Source organism: Taeniopygia guttata, chromosome Z, assembly GCF_048771995.1.
Source record: "Taeniopygia guttata chromosome Z, bTaeGut7.mat, whole genome shotgun sequence".
Classification (NCBI taxonomy): Eukaryota; Metazoa; Chordata; class Aves; order Passeriformes; family Estrildidae; genus Taeniopygia; species Taeniopygia guttata.
Genome location: NC_133063.1, coordinates 14,652,558 through 14,669,888, shown reverse-complemented (window position 1 = coordinate 14,669,888; position 17,331 = coordinate 14,652,558). Strand labels below are relative to the sequence as shown.

General features: G+C 35.4%; 1 protein-coding gene across 3 annotated transcripts in view; it reads right to left on the bottom strand.

Annotated features, from left to right (window-relative positions):
• FANCC (FA complementation group C) overlaps positions 1–17,331 on the bottom strand; it is a 72,046-nt gene that overhangs the window by 35,670 nt on the left and 19,045 nt on the right. For all 3 annotated transcript variants that reach the window (XM_030258040.4, XM_002194293.5, XM_072922502.1), the window contains one exon: positions 15,747–15,841. In XM_030258040.4, the coding sequence (XP_030113900.4) occupies positions 15,747–15,841 (95 nt within the window). The remainder of the gene's footprint in view (positions 1–15,746; positions 15,842–17,331) is intronic.

Genomic DNA, 17,331 nt, shown 5'->3' with positions numbered 1-17,331 from the left:
GGTTTTTTGCTCTGTTGCTAAAGAAGAAGCCATAGTTCGTCTGTGCTGTTTTTAAGGTTGTTTATTTTTGCTTATCTATAATATGTTTTGCTGCCCTGCCGCAGGTTTGTTTTGCAGGGCAGTGTGCGGGGCTCTGCCCCTCAGTGGGATGGTACAAACATTATATACCAGAAATTACGTGTACTATATTTACAATAATGTGCTAATATCTATCATCTACGTTGAACAGTGTGTCCCTAGCCTAAATTAATAGAAAAATGCTAACATTACTAAGAACATGGAGGTAAGGAAGAAGAAGGAGGAAGAAAAGGATCAGGCCTACTTTTCTCCATTTTAGAACTCTTGACCCCCCTGTACAAAGTAAAACCCCCCTGTACAGGTGTTAAAACCCCCCTGTACAATACTAAAAAATTTTACCCTCTAATTTGTGACTACTTTTACTATATTATCTAACCCTCTGTGATTGCTTGTTCTACCTTTAAAGCTGGTAATTCATTCTATGGTTTAAACTCAAAATCACAGCTGTTTTCTGCTGTTTGCTAGGGTCTAAAATGCTTCTGACTAAGGCTTGGAACCTCTGAAAATGTCTGAGGGACATTTTGAGTTCCGACAGAAAAGGATGTAGTTTTTCATATTATACCTGCTTTCTTTTAGTAGAGCTGAGAAAATCTGGTTCCCATTGAAGCAGATAGAAAGATCAGCCTGGTACTTGACCAGATTTCAGAATTTCCACTTGGGTATCAATGCCGTACTTACTCCAACAGATTTACACAGACCATAATTTTCTGCAAAATGTCATTAATGGTCTTTTCTTTAAAAATAACTGCACTTTGTGTTTTCAAGCAGAATACACTTAAGAGAAGTATTTATTTAGAATACATTATAGATTATTCCATTTCATCCTGCTCTTCTGTTGTTTTGATAGACTCATCCAAGATGGCAAAAAAGAGCTCAGTATCATCACTGGGAAGTCTTAATTAGTCTCAGGTTTGAATGGCTTATCTCAGTGAAACCATCCATCTCCACTGTTCAAAATACATTGTAGCTATTGATTTTCACATCTGCTTCTGAGGACATTCAGAACCATAAATATTTTGGAATGAGTGCGTTGAGAAGTTTCCAGAAATAAACTGCATTTTTCTGCCTCCACTGGAATGTCTTTGAAACTGTGTCATAAATTCCAAGACAGTTGCTACACAAATACTATTAGCTTTATGCCACTACTAGTTTTATGCTTGCCATCTTGTAATAAAAATTGCCCATAGTAATCAGATATACTTGCTTATTTTTTGTTTCCTAGCTTTCAGCAGCTCAAATTACTGCAAGTATTTTTAGAAATGGTTTCTTTAAATTCCTGTCTAAAGACCTGTTAGTTTTATTGTGTCCCATATTCTCTAGATTGAATAATTTACAATAAAATACAAACAGAGTTGGTACTTTTAAAACCTTCTTATGATGAAATAAGCAGCCAGTTCTAAAGAATCATAGTGGCTAAGTCCATAAATAACAAAGCGTACACTAATTTAAAGACCACTTCACCAACTGTTTATGAAATCAATTCTAGGACTGGGATGCTGACATAATACAATTCATCTTATTTCCACATAAAAGAATACAAGGTGTGGGGAAATGCAAGCACAGAGAGCTCCCAAGGCCTCAAGCACCTAAGCTCAGAGATAGAGACGGATACAGTGTTTGACTAAGACCTTGGAGAAGGCTTGGTGCTTTATATAGAATAGTGAAACAGACATGAAATAAGAAGAAAGATTTGTAGCTTAAGCAGAAATATGTTTTAAGCAAATAGACATAGGCCTTATATAAGTGAACAAATACATTAAGCAAAACAGTAGAAGATTGTAGAGTTTCACAATAGAACTTGTTATAGAGTTGATAAAAAGTAAAAGATACAGCAATAAGTTTTTGTAGAGTTGTATGATTAGATAGAAAAAGATGCATTGCTGTAAATCGTGTAAAAAATAGCAACTAGCAGTTGGTTATGAAGATGCTAGCAAGCTTTGTGGAAGTAGCTGATTGGATAAGAAATTTATAAAAGACATTGTTACTAGAATTGATCAGAATTCATATCTTCTGATACAAGGCTTCTAATGTGATAACTCTAGATTTAACAACCTTAGCCTCATCCTTCCACAAGACTGATTTTGCAATAAACCATCTTTTAAATGCCTCAGCAGTCTACCCCATCTTTCTGCATCCCGAAAAACTGGTGCCCACCGTGTGAGGAAACAAGACTTTTATCTCAATTTGGGATTGCCCTGGAGGATGGTTAAAGGAAGTCCCAAAAAGAGGGTGAGAGAGTCAAGCTCCAATCAGCTGCTGAGAGGCAGCAGAGTACTTGCTGGAGCGAGCCCAGCCTGAGCCTGACTTGGATCACATGTGAAGAGATGTCAGGTGAGCTCTGAGGAACAGGACAAGAGATGCCCAAAGAACACAGAGACGTTTATACTCTGATAAGATCTAAATCATGTGTTGTACCCAAGCAAAAACTCAAAATGCTGATTTTGAATTTGCTTTTACTATGCCTTCTTGGGATGCTGTTGGAGTTAAGCTGTATGACACGGTTACTCATCAGGATTTTACAGTCGCTAGGTTGCTTCCAGTATGCCATGTGCTTATGGAGATATTTAACAAACAGTTCAGTGCAGCTGCACCCTTGGCTGCTCACTGCAGCTGTGCCTGCTGTGGCTCTGCCTGCCTCGGGCGGGCTCCCCTCCTGCTCCTGCCGCACAGACTGCGCCTGCAGCTTTGGCTTTGGTGTTACCTTTAGTCGCTTCTGATGCTATAGAGAAAGGGAAAGATCAAAAGGAGCTTGAAACTTTTAAACAAACTATAGAAGTACAATCATTTTCTGACTCTTGCACCCCTATAATTTGTTTAAAAGTTTCAAGCTTCTTCTTACATTCACAGAGAGCTCCCAAGGCCTCCAGCGTACAAGCTCCGAGATAGAAATGGATATAGTGTTTGACCTAAGACCTTGGAGAAGGCTTGGAGTTTTCTGTGCTGCATTTCCCACAATAAGGTATCAAACACCATACACACATACACAAATAGATTTAAATATCATATAGCTTTTCAAGTACTATTTTACTCAATATTATTCTGTTTTCTCAATATCTTATAAAATTCTCAGTGCATCGATTAGGGGAAATTACATGGTATATATTTGTGAACAACAATAATTATCAGTATGTGACGGCATATTATACTAAAAATAGTCCAAAATTGTAAAAAATAATCTTTAAATATATCATTGATAAGCTAATCTGGACACCTACATTTCAATTATTAGCTACTCAACACAACCCCTCACTTTACCAAACTGAGTCTATTCCAGTAATCACTCAGAGGTTTTGCAGAAAAGAAACCACTTCAGTTTCAATTAACATTAAGAAAGCTTGGAATATTCTTCAGTAATTTAGTTAATTAGGGTCAAAGTGCTTAAGTACAAGGATAGGAGAGGTTTGCTTCCTACATTTCTTTCTGACATTTACTGTCAGGGAGTTTTTTGTTTCAGCACAGTTTATGGATACATGCATCTAGAAGATGGTTTTCATTAGCTAAATTCTGTGCCAGCACACTAAATAAAACTGCTGACCATTTTTAGGATTTACTGGATCTTCCCATTTTAGTCCTTCTTCACTTGGAACATAAGTCTGATATCTGCTTACATCTAAATCTCCATTGATAACCATGACAGACTAGTCGATCATAAACAAATTATTCTGCCAAACACTCCTACAAAGACAAGGATCTTGTCATTCAAGCATGTGATCAAGTTACAGAAAATCTACAGATAAATGACTAGACTGTATTACTTCTGAGCTAAAAATAAAACAAAAAAAAAAACTCTACAGGAATACTACTATTCTTTCAGAAAATTAATACACCAACTTCGTTGCTTTTCACATATTCCCAGACATGAAAACATAGATTCTGTGAAGTTCTCCACACTCTGCCTGATGATTACCCTTAACCGTGTTCTGTCCCTGAAGAATTAAGCAGGCTCTCTTTCAGTCAGTGTTTTCAGTATAACTGTTTTAGGTGCTCTTATATTAGGCCAATTTCCTTAACTTTGTTTCAACAGTCATAACTACATTTTTCTCTTTAAAAATATTTTAAAAGTATGAGAAAAGTACACTAAATAACCATGAAAACCTACTAGAAAAACTTAACTGAAAAAAACTTTCAAAAACCCATTGAGACAAATATGTTTTTCCTTTAGAAATGAAAGTATGATATGAATTGTATTACTCTTCCTGATACATGAGGCTCAATAAAAAGACTAGGCTGATATTCTACCTCTTTTTCCTAAAATGGATGAAAAATGTTACATGATCCTAATTTCCAAATGAAATGTAGAAGAGAAAATTATGAGGAGGGGAAGGGAAGGCTGCAATGTTTTCCTCTCAACAATTCAACCTCAGTTACATTCTGTGACACTGATACAGTAAAAACACATTGCACTACTACTGTGGCTAAGAGTATGAAACTTTTTAATGGATGAGTTCAAAAGTCTAAGCTCCATCTGCAAGTCACTAACAAAACCCTCAGAAATCACAAGAAAGGAGCTGAAGACCTGTTGGGCTGGCAAGCTTTAAGTCTACTCTTGGCCTCAAACAGGAAAAGCAGTTTCAAATCTCCTTCCCTTTACTCTTTCCTTTCTCTTTAAGAAATACCCACCTAGAAAGTGCTATTACTCTTTGTATTAAAAAAAAAGGGGGGCTTTTGATGCTGAAATAAAACACACATTTACACTAACTTACAAAAGGAAATTCAATAGCTCTACCAGAGTAAACCGTAAATATTCTTTTTTTTTTTTAAAAGCTCTCTGGTTTAACTAGCCAGTGATTTAGAATTAATTTCCTTCTTTCCTCCACAATTTTCAAAAGCCAAAATGCAAGCTTCTCACTGAAGAATCCCTTTTATCTACACAATAAAGGTGTGGAAAAGAGGGATGAATAAGGTTAGAAAGAGTGGATGGATTGTAAGATTGTTCCATTTTTACTTCAAATTATTTAAATCTGTGAGTTACGTAAGTTCTAGAAAAATTATGATCTCAAATTTATGTTTTTTTCAATGAATGTATGCACCCATTTTTATACTTCCAACAGGTACACATTGCAAATACTGCACCTAATTTACAATGATATTCAGGAAAAATTACTTTAATGACTTTTGGGTTGGACTTCCTAAGTATCATGCTGTTAAAAGTTTAAGGGGAGAAAATTGTCCACTGAACTTCTTAGCAAAAAAAGCATGAAATAATGTTGTATCACCTATAATGGTGATACAACAACTGCTGGTCACAGTTATATTAGATCAAACAAAAATATTTAATGCCAGTAGAGTTTATTCAAATAGAGACCTCTTTTTGTATCTCAGTAACAAATCATTATTCTTTACTAGAGCCACCTGGCACAACTAAAGTGCTCTGAGAAATGTCAGCTGGCTAGCACTTGCTGTTACAGCTCAAGCAGCCTTGCAGGAAAGCAGAATTCTTGGTTTCTCATTTTGTTCTTTGACATACATAGCCTTTGTTTATTTTGGACCAGAAGCTGAGAAATCCTTTATAATCACGTTAGCTTGGCATTGTTAAAGAATTATATCTGAAGAAGAGTGGTCTTTTTTTCCCAGCCCATTCATAATACCATTCTATTTTCAACCAGAAGATTACGGTAATGTTTTCAAATTTTAGAATATTGCAAATTCTCTTACATCCTACCAATGTAACTGTCTACAGGTGACCAAAGAAGGTCCAAATCATCTTAAAATGATGATTCTCAAAACAGCTAGTGAGAAGACTATCTAGATGTATAATCTTCAAAATGTTCCAAATCACCAAGAACTCCCTCTGGCTGACTTTACAAAAGTGAAAGAACAACAGAAAAAAGAAAATCCTGACAGTGAACTCAGTAAAACTTAAAGAGAATAAGCATTAGAAATAGCTTATGTGCTGTATGTGAAGACTTCTGCATTCTAAAATGTTTTCTATGTTAAAAAGATGCAGTCCCAGTCTATTCTTGTATAAGTAAGTTTAACATATTTTACCACCCTCCCGTCTTTTATGAATTAAATTGCTTTAGAACATATTCTACTAGAAATCTCAAATATATACTTCCACTGTATCATTTCCTCATCTTTGATTCATCAGTCAATTCCCATTTTCACTGCAATATTTCCCCTCACCCATACCTAACCATACCTAAGAACCTTTAACCTTTAATAGAACTGTACATTAGCAAGTTTAAGAAGCAGATATGTCAAGTTTCTAGCAAATACTGCTATGAGATGTGGGTTTCCTACGATGTGTACACCTTAGGAAGTGCAATCACTTCAACAGGATAAAGTCCTTGGTATCTGGGACACAAATTAATTGCACAAAAGACAGAGAAAAGTGCCTGAATTGCTCTTTACTCCCTTGGGACACATTACAAAGCAAGCCAACTTGATTCTTAAAATTAAATTTTAGCTAGTAATTTAAAATTTGAAAAATCTCTTATCACATTAAGAGTTAATTAAGTCATTAGGCTTTAATTAGTTATGTCAGATCTTAAACATGTGCCTATGTTTCACACAAGTCTTTTGTCCTCTGTTTTGATCAAATGAAAATTCACTTTGAACTATCTGTTATCCACCAACACTTAAGACATTTCTTTCAAGCTCATTCACATACTTGATTCCACATATGGCTAATTAAAATGTAAAAACTCGTCTATCAAAACATATCCTTTCATGCACATGCACTCAAAAATAAAATTACATTATTTGTCCTCAACTGCAACTGATTTACATACTCCAAAAAAGGCCTGTAAATGCTGTGCAACTATTTTCATGACATCAAGTTTAGCTGCTTAAATCTCCTCTATGAAACTCAAATTCCAGATGACTGTATGCCAAATATCAAGGAGGAAAAATCAACTTGATTCCAAAGGAGTAAACTGGCCACAAGGTTAAAAAACACAAGAAAGTTTCCCTTCATTTTGGTTGGAGAAAAGGTATTGTGCTAATGACTCTAGAGACAATATAGCATTTTACAGAAACAGCAAAACCACACTGGGCACTGAAGGAAAATAGAAGAGGAGAATTAAAAAAAGATGAAAATATTTTAAATTAAACAGCATTTAATTTAAGGACAGGGGTTATTTCTTGCTGCAGAAACCAACAAAACATCCAGGTTTTAAAGTCATATGTATTTTAATAACAAAAGCTGCAACAGAGCACAACAAACTTTTTAAAGAGCCCATAGATAGTACATTAGATACTATTTAGTTCGAGCAGAACTGATTTGGTAGGTAACAGCTGACAGAAGCAAGCAGCCAAGAGGAGGGGTGAAGGGAAGATATATTTTTTCAAAATTAAAACCCCTTAATGGTCTGTGGAATGCTGTTTACTTCAGCTCTGTTTTACAACCACTGCTGCATGGAGAAGGGATTGACTGAAATGTTTGCAGCCTGTGGCCACCCACACTATGGGAAGCACTATGATTAAAGAGAATGCTACGTTGTTGTATCTGCCAGCAGTCTGTTCCATGCTGTAATTATTATACTTGCCGTCTTCTTATAATCTATTGCATCTGTTGTGGCCAGACCCCAGTGTAAGCACTGTCCAACAAGAAAAGCGTTGAAACTGAATAGCGACTTATTTTTAACGTGCACAAATGGGTTGAAAACCTGGATACTTTAAATACTTCTCTCTAAAGTTTATGAAAACATTTTGCCTTACAGAATAGCCAGTGACATAGAGAGAGCAGATCTACCTCTGAAATACTCACTTTAATGAAACTGCCTAAAGATATAGTCTGACACACCATCTATTCACCCCACATCTTTATAATGAGCTAAGTTGTTGTTTAGATCTTTGAAGCACAAAAGCTGTGTGAATTCTAGATAAGACATTTATCTAGAAAACACTAATATATCACAATATATCTGCCACTTTGTTATTACATACACTGAACATTTCTAATGATTATATCTTACAATCATTATTACCGCTCCATTCCTCTATATGAATATTTAATACTTAATAGCAACAGCAACTTTGACAATAACAAAGTAAGCCCTAAACACCAAAATAAGTAGCAGTTCTCCAAGCAGAAATTTTATTTTGAATTCTGATCTCCACATTAAGTGATAAAGGAGTTCAAAACTTATACTACATGCATTCTCTTGACTTTGTTTGGTGTTTTATCACACAAAATCAAGCAATACAACACTACTGTGTCTAACACACAGCTGTTATTGCACTCTTCTGCAAAAAATGGTACAGGCAGCTTGTACCATTACAATTTTGCCAGGACTTGGCTGCAAATGCTCCTGTGAAAAGCGCAGACTGTAACTATGAGGTATTACACTAACCAGCGTGCCACCACCTAGCAAGAGGAAAAGGATACATCACAATCAAGGCTGAATAAAAACAACCAAGGACTGAGTAAAAGCCCATTTATCTCCAAGCACTCCAGACCACTTTGAGGAAATCTCTTTAGACCCTCTTACATATAAGCTGTTGATGGAAGGCAAAGGTAAATTTCATATATAGTGATTGAGGAAAACTTCTACAAAGACTCCTTAAGGACCAGTGAAAAACACTGAAAAAATTAATAGAAAAAGTATAAACAAGATACATGCTTTATTCATCATCAGATGTCTTCCATCTAAAGGAACACACAATGATCTCTGCAGTGATCAAAGCTCCTGATGATTATTTGCACAGGTTAGAGAAGGAATGACAACGCTTTTCCAAACATACCAAAAAAGCCTTAAGATCCATAAAACCACAGAAGTGAGTCTCAGAAAGTGATTAAGTAACTTTGAACTACTTTGGCCTCCAGGAGACTTAATATTTGCCATTTGTGTCTTGGATATATGCCTCCTGGAACACAGACGGCCCTCTCCCTACAACTGCTAGGGTAAACCAGATCCCCGGCTCCATGCCTTCCCATCCTTCTTACACTGACATTCCCTTCTGATTATTTTGTGTTTTATCACAGTAAAATACTGCAGTGATATTATCCCAAAGGTAAGAAATAATCCAAAACAATTAGTTATTTGTCTTAGTCCAAATACTACTAAAATTGTTTTCCTTTTAGAGAAGGGAAATGACAATAAAAAAGTTTGAAAATGCTTTACTGTAATAGAACTCTGCTAAAACTTATACTCTATGATACAGATTCTTTCTCCTTTAACTTTCTCAGTAATAAATAGCAGGTGAAGTATGTTCATAATTTTAACTCAGATATCTCTGTTCAGCTCTTAATCTCCCTTCTTTCAAAGTTGTCTAGATAAGAAGGGAAAAAATATGTTTCTTAGTATGTCTTCTAGCAACTCATAAGCCTTTTAATAGACACATTACCCATATATGTCATTAAAGTAGTATTCTTATCTCATAGAGACATCCTTTATTATAAATCCAACATTATTTTAATATGTCTTCCATCAGATGGTCTTGGGGCCCATTTCCCCCACGCAATGACAATTTACAAGAGATTTAGGCTCTTCCTAACATAAAAAAAAAAAGCAAACTAAGGAACAGATATTGAGATTCACTCTAATTTGAGCACACATATTTTCTTTATGTTACCTTAACATACTGTCTCGTAAAAAAATGTGCACTTGAAGACTTTCTTCTATAAAGAGTTAATTATTGAAAGAATACCTTCTAGGAAAAGAAAGCTCTTTACATTATGTTTGGATTACTTTTAACGTATGTCCTTTCCTAACAATTTCTAATGGTTTCCTAACCATCTGACAAAGCATGCATACAAATAAAAATAGTAGGTAATAAGTTTGAAAGATTGCAAGTTAATTGGCCCCAAAATCAAATCAACATTCTTTACCTAAGAAGAGAATATTTTAATTCCAATTCTGTGTACATCCTACACAGCATCACAGAATGGTCTGAGTTGGAAGGGGACCTGGAAGATGATCTAATTCCAACCCACCCACCATGGGCAGGGACACTTTCAAGGCATTTGGTCCTTGCCTGAACTACGCAGCAGCCATGCCTGTGCTGGCCATGCATCCTGCAGCCCTGGGGCGGCAATCACCATCTCACGGCTGACCTGGTGTTTGTCACTGGACTTGCTCTGCTCTGCTTGTGCAACTTCTACTTGTGCCATTTCTGTGCCAAGGCACAGCTGCACCTGCCTTCTCCTCACCTACAGCTCCTGGCTCACCTTCCCCTGTGGAGCAGCCTGTCTTCACACCAGCAGCAGCAGCGTCACTTGAGCTACTCTCAACTGCCCCTGAAACACAATGGTCTCAATACTCAATTTCACTAGGTGTCACTAATAAGTCTCGTCAATTAGCCTCTCTATTGAATACCCTCAGTTCTTCCATGGATTAAGAGTTGATCTACATTTTGCCTCACTGAACTTTTTCCAGATGCTTACTGAATTTCCCAGCCAACAGCAATTCTGTTAGGGTCTGAATTTACCTTTGTAAATGCGATAATTAAGAGCTGAAAAGTGCTTCATTTCTGAATTTATTTACAGACCTTTTGGCCACAACTGGTTTATTATTAGGTAAGATGAAGCTCTATTTTGACAAAAAAAATGCACAAGCACTTTACTGCATAAACTGAGGTCAATGGAAGACTAAGATTTCTTATTCTTGCTTTTGTTAGGCCCATGGCACAAACAGCAGCATTTTCTTGTTTTACCTGACATGACTGCAGAGATACCATCCCTGGGTTTTTTTGCAGAGATGGTCACCAAAACTGAGGATTCTTTTTCATAATTTTTTTATTCCATTCTGTTTTGAAAACCTTTCAAGATATGCACAGATTGCTTCTTGAAGAGTTTTGCACAAAAGTACAAAACATAAAGATGGTTCAGGCCACTTGATGAAGGATATTCAGAAGACTTTTTATACAGTGCATCCACATGCATGATATTCTCAGTACAACCTGTCTTGTTCTACTCTTCTCCACCTGTATGTTACGCCTGTGCAAACCCCTTTGTGCTTGTCTCACTCAGCTCAGGAATTCTGCTTCTTTCAAAAATACTTGGAGCTTGTGACTACATGCACTTATTAATATGCAGCTTTCCCTATGGTAAGGGCTGAACTGGAACTGCTTTTCTTAGAGCAAACCCAATGTTATAGAAAGCAAGAATGCGTGATTTGTTGTACCTGACATTGTGGGGAAAGTCTCACAACCACAGAAAATAAACTCATGAAAGCAGCAGCAATTTAAAAAAAAAAGGTAACAGAATTAATTAAAACATGGGAGCAGTAAACCAAGAAATACGACGAGAGATATACTACAAATATTCAGAATAGATTGGTTAGTTTGTCCTTAAATAATACAAATTAATTACTAGGAAACTGTGTAATAAGGAAAAACAAAGGAGTGGAAATACAGAAAAATCTGTGCTCTTCAGAATACTACTTGTAATTTTATAACAGTGAGAGAAGGAGAAAGTGAGAGAAAAGGAATAGCCATTACTTTATGCTTCTTTTTGCTCAAGCTACTTGCATGGTGAGTTTTTCATTGTAAATACTTCAGCACCCAGGTTTGAAGTGCTCATACATAAACTGTTCACATATACTCTTTAATGTAACAGATCCTTGGATAGAAAGCCCTAAGTGCTAAAAACCCCCTTGAAACATCAAGAATCAGCCACTGTCAAAACAAGTGACAATACAGACAGAAGCCTTCCACATCTGTGGAAAAATTATGGGGACAAAAATCAAAAACCCTGTTCAATTTAATGCACTGTGAATACAGCAAAGAAGATAATGAAATTAATTTTCTTATTAGTGAGGATCCTGAACTGTTGCCAAAAATGTCAGGAATCTTAACACAGAATTCGCACTACTGCAACCAACATTAGAAACTAAGAGTTAAAACAATGCCACACAATAAGGGCAGCAGGGAAGGCGGCTTCTAAACTTGAGACTATGATTAAAATAAATGTTCAGTTTTCCTTGGAAGTGTATTTATTAGAATGCTGTGAAACAGAAAACTGTGTACATTTTAATATAAAATGAATATTTGCATGCCTGTATGTAATAGGAAGAATGCCATCTACTGGTAGATAAAAATATACACCACTGTTTCTAAGTAAACAGCTGTCATAATAGGCAACAACGTTGTTATTACTATGTTCTACAAACAACAGTGTCCAGTTTCAAACTCTGCCTCTTGCATTCAGCATACTATATTTTAGCAATTACATGTAAGCCATATATCCTACAACATAAGCTTCTACTCATAAAACAGACCCATAAAAGAAGCAAATACAATTGTCTTATTTTAAGGCCTTAATACCTTATTGCATCCTACCAGTATTTAAAGGGGGCTTAAAAGAAAGATGGGGATAGATATGGCCACGCACAAGATACAGATTTGCAAAAGAACTACACATTTTTAAAAAGGAAAATTTGGCCAAGCCAAAAGAAAGCATCTCTAAAAACACAGGGCAAACATTAGAGGTCTTCCATTCCTATGTTTATGCTTTTATGTTTATACTGTCTTGTTCCTTTGTATTCGTTTGAGGGATAGTAAAGCACTGAAAAAATAAATCTGAAAAAGAAAGAAGACAAAAATTTAATAAAAGATATTAACTCTCTGGTTTACCTTGTGTGAAAAGAGACTGGCTGTAACACTTTCATAAGTATGTATGGCCTTCCAACACAATACACTAAAAGCAGTATTGGAAATAAATTCTAGAGACATAAACAATTCATAAATATAGCTCATAAACTGAGAGCAGAGAAGGTGTGGTCAAGCTAATAAAAAGGGAACCTGCTTCAGAAAAGCTCTCATTTGCAGCAATGTGATTGCAAGAGTAATGTGCAGTGAAAGGAAGCTGCTCTAGCCACACCACAGAGAAGTCTATCTTAAAACCCTACCTACCTCAAAGCTCCAAAAATCACTGGTCAGAGAAGGCCAGATGGATCAACTGAAAAAACTTTCTTGGAGGTTGGTTTCATCAGATCATGATTGTTTTTATTAGTGAGAAATCTGTGGCAGCATGTATCTTGGCTTCCTGTGCTGTACTTGGCTTTATAAAGGACCTATGTAACCTGGATTCCAACACTAAGGCTCAGTCATAAACAAACCAATAAAAATATCTACCATTTTTAAGTAACACCTAATCCTAAAAACAGTCTACATTGCACACTTTAATTGTCACTAAATTTCTTTTCACATTTTATTCTTTTAAGGGACTTACCAACCTGCATACTCTTAGTTTCAGAAATGTAGTAATAATGCATTTCAAGTGGGTAGCTACCCTTCTTGCTATCAAAAACAACACAGTTTTCTATGACAATGGCAGGGAAGTTAAAAAGTAAGCTAGCATTAAACACATTAAATACATTTTTTTGCAACTTTGAAAATGCAATTTAGTAGCTAAAAACAAAAGTTTTGAGATCAGCCCTCCTATCAATGACCTTATCTAAAGATGCACTGAAAGGCCCCAGCACCTCTCAGGAACTCAGACCTGCCACCAACAAAAAAAAGGAAGGTGCAATTTCATAGTTAATGTACATAGCTATTGAAGCAAAGGGAAGAAGAGATTCAACACTAACTTGACCAAATAATGCAGTTTTCTAATAAGACACTTTGCATTTTGCATTTTGTTTGTTTTTTAAAAATATAAATCATTGTCAGAGATGGCAAAAGAAAACCCTCAAGAGTAGCAAAACATTTAGTTTAGGTTCTTCTGTAAAAACAAGCATGAAAATCCTCATTGTATCACAACTGCTGGTGACTGGAATGATAGTGATGATCAGGAAAGGTCTTTCTTCAAGAAGTTTTGTGATGACACCCACTGGGCAGTAAAAAACTGAGAAGAAATTCTACTAATTACAGTAAACAAGTTAATAATACCCTTTCTTTTAATCCCAACCATATTCTCATATGGTACTACAGTCACTTTAGGCAACCAGGTAAGTGCTGAATAACAAAAGTAGCTAGTAAGATATGTTTGTGTTTTGAAATCCTCCACACCATCTTTCTCTAATCTTTAAGTTAATCCATCAAGTCACAGTGGCTATTACAGGTGATTGAAACACAAAGAGGTGGAAAAATTTCTGCAGATTATAGGGCAGTTTGAATCAAATACTTGACATGTTAGTTTCAATATAAGACAAAAGCAGCAGCCCCACCTCCATCCATCGCAAACTGTTTGTTCCTGCTTGCCTGATATTTTTTCTTATATCAGCATCAATTCAGTTACATGAATCAGATGAGTCAGATGTTGTAGATTAAGACAATTGAGGTTTTTTTTGCTGTCTGTAGAAGATTGTCTGGGTACAACTCTCCCCCACCACTTAACATCATTAACACATACGTTATTAACATGCATCATTAATGCATATGTATATGTTATGCTACTAAAAAGCAAAATGGACAAATTTTGCTCTACATAGTAACTAACTGCATACTACTGTGCCTTTCCTTTTTCCTTACAAAGAATACAAGGCATCAGCAAGACTACATTTGAAAAGGCAGAGGGGTTGTTTTTGTGTCATTTTACTTTGGTATTGAAGCATTGTCACGCTTTGAATTAAAAGTATACTAACCTCAGTAAAAGCCTCCTGAAAAACATTAAAGACAGGAAAAAAATAAGGGTGATTTCACTCAGTATTAAATTGCTCAAATTTTCATGGTAGGTGGTACAGCCCACTAAACAGGTATATACAGGCACCCAAGGCCACCTAAAAGATGGTGAGAACATATTTCTAAGACTACTGCATTTATATCAACAATAGTTGTTTACTAATATAAACATGTGCATTGTCATCATCATGAATTATTTTATAGTAATTTGTACATTGTAGTATTGCATGCATATCTAGATAATGTGACATACCAAATAAGCCAGTAAGTAAGAAATTATCTACCTACAGAAATCTAGAAGTATCTTCAGCTTTAGCAGAGCTGTACATAAACATTGATGAGGCTGCTACATTCTCACAAGTTGTGAGGAATAAAACATTTAAAAAATCATATTAAAAATTCCCTTTATATTTTCTACCATATTTTTATATGGAGCCATGAAAAAAGGAAAGGCACAACAGAAATGCACCCTCAAATTAGTCAGCAATGTAAAATATTAAGCATCAATGTGCTGCATGCTATTTACATGCTAACGTGTTTTGTTAATTCAGTGTGGAATATGTAAAATATGAAAATATGTACCATGCAAAATCCTAATTTTGGGACTAAAGTTAGATATTCATTATTCTTAAATTCACTAAATATAAATCCACACACAAGCACCACCTCTTCCCTCTCTGACTGTCTGAAGAAAGTTTGAATACAACTAAATTCTTCACAGGCAGAAGATTAAATAAAACCAAAAAAAAAAAAAAAAAAAACCAGAACAAATTTAAGTTGCTTTCTAAACAAACCATGACATTTTTCCAGGTTATTTTGTCCCAATTGAAAGATTCTTAATTTTTAATAGCAACACTTGCTTCCCTTCTGATTTGAGGTTGCTCCTCATTATTCAAGAATTCTATATCTGGTGAATCTAGGAGGTTAAGGGCATCAAAACTATCAAATGTAAAATACTTCATCCTTTTAAGATTTAAAACAAGACTAACACTGATTGTGTTATAATTAGAATCATATATTCTTCAACACAATATATATGCAAATTGCATTTGGAGCAGTTTCTTAAATGACAGAATGACAGTGTGTCTATGTTATAGATGTAGCACCTTTAAACCATCAATTTAATTCAAATCAGTCCTGGGAAGGATTCATTCACTTACCCGTACCCAGCTGTTGGCCTTCAGTTCCACAGCGTTCTGTGGTTCACTGCTGTACAGACAGCATAAGCACCACATCAGAGTCTCCTGGCTTTCATCTGTAGGGAAAAAAGCAAATAAAGATACACTCAGAGGGAAAAAAAAAACCAAAAAACCAAACAAAACACAGACAGAATTACACACAACAATCTCTATTCATCCACAAAATCGAGGCCCTAAATACCAGCCTCAACTCATGCTGCTTCTATTCTACCAGATTCATGCCACACTCTTAACATCAATCACTATATACATCTTGTGTAATAATTTCCTTCAACAGCAGTTTAAATGGTACCAAAGTGTTCAGAATCTATAGAATAGTTAGATGATCTTAAGAAACTTGCAGGACCTAGTAATTCATTCACATAAATAATACCTGAAGCTATATTCAAGGAACTTTCAACTCAGTAAATAATATCATTAATAATAGACAATAGTCTACAGGAGTAAAATAGTTTATTACATTGTGTGTAAAGCTTGCACAACCCAAGTATGCTCAGTTATGAAAAACTAAAGTTTGTGAAGTATGAAATCATTCATAACTAGAATATAAATTGCCCAGTTTTATGTAAAAATATAGAAAGTCCCCATGACTCAGGAATATGACATTTCTGCAGACAGCAGAATAGCTAAATGATGATGCAAAAAAATCCTATTCCGATTCTCTGTTAAGGATCAAATTGGGTTTTACTTAATTCTAACCCAGGGTTTGAAATTAGTTCCCTTCTCTAAGAATCCACTATAAAATGAGCACAAATCTTCACTGCTTAGATGAATAGATATTACAGAGGAGCTGATTATCTGAAGTAAGCAGCTGAAGAGCCATTTAACTCATTATTATTTCCCACAACTTTGTTTTCAATAGGCTGTGGTGATTTTTTCCTAATGTTCTTTGGAACACACTAAGATGTTCTACAGTGAAATTAATGTCAGAACAAAACAGTGTGATTGAAATGAAAATTCTGAAAACCGGATGTAGTTCAGATATAATGTTCACTTAGTAAGCAATAAGCTTCTTGTTAAAAATAATACAAATAAGTGATACTATCAGTTTTAGACATTATATTATGAGACAATTTGATTATCAAGCTGAATAAGTAAATTCTTTTGTTTTCTATGTATTTGTTATCCAGGATGCAATAAACAGTATTATTTAGAAGTGTTTTGTTGAGAAAGCCTGAGGAAAAAATAAAAGGTCCATTAAGTAATGCCTGTATTTTCACCAGATGACCAGAGATGTTAACACTGATTTAAAGCAGTATTCCTCAATAAATGTCCAACAAGCCTGGAGGCCATTACTGACCTCCCACTGACTAACATCTCTGCAACAGAAATGGTTTCCCATGCATACACTTTTAACCCACCACAGTTCACAGTACTCTGCCATTGTCTGTTTGGGGACTTGTTATAATATGGATCTTTACAAGACTAAAAATTTCCTATGTTTTGTAATTCTGAAGTTAAAGGACGCTCAGAAGAAGTTCTTAAACTCTCATTATATCCAACTGGCATTCAGACATCAGCACTAATAGACAACTATCTCCTTCAA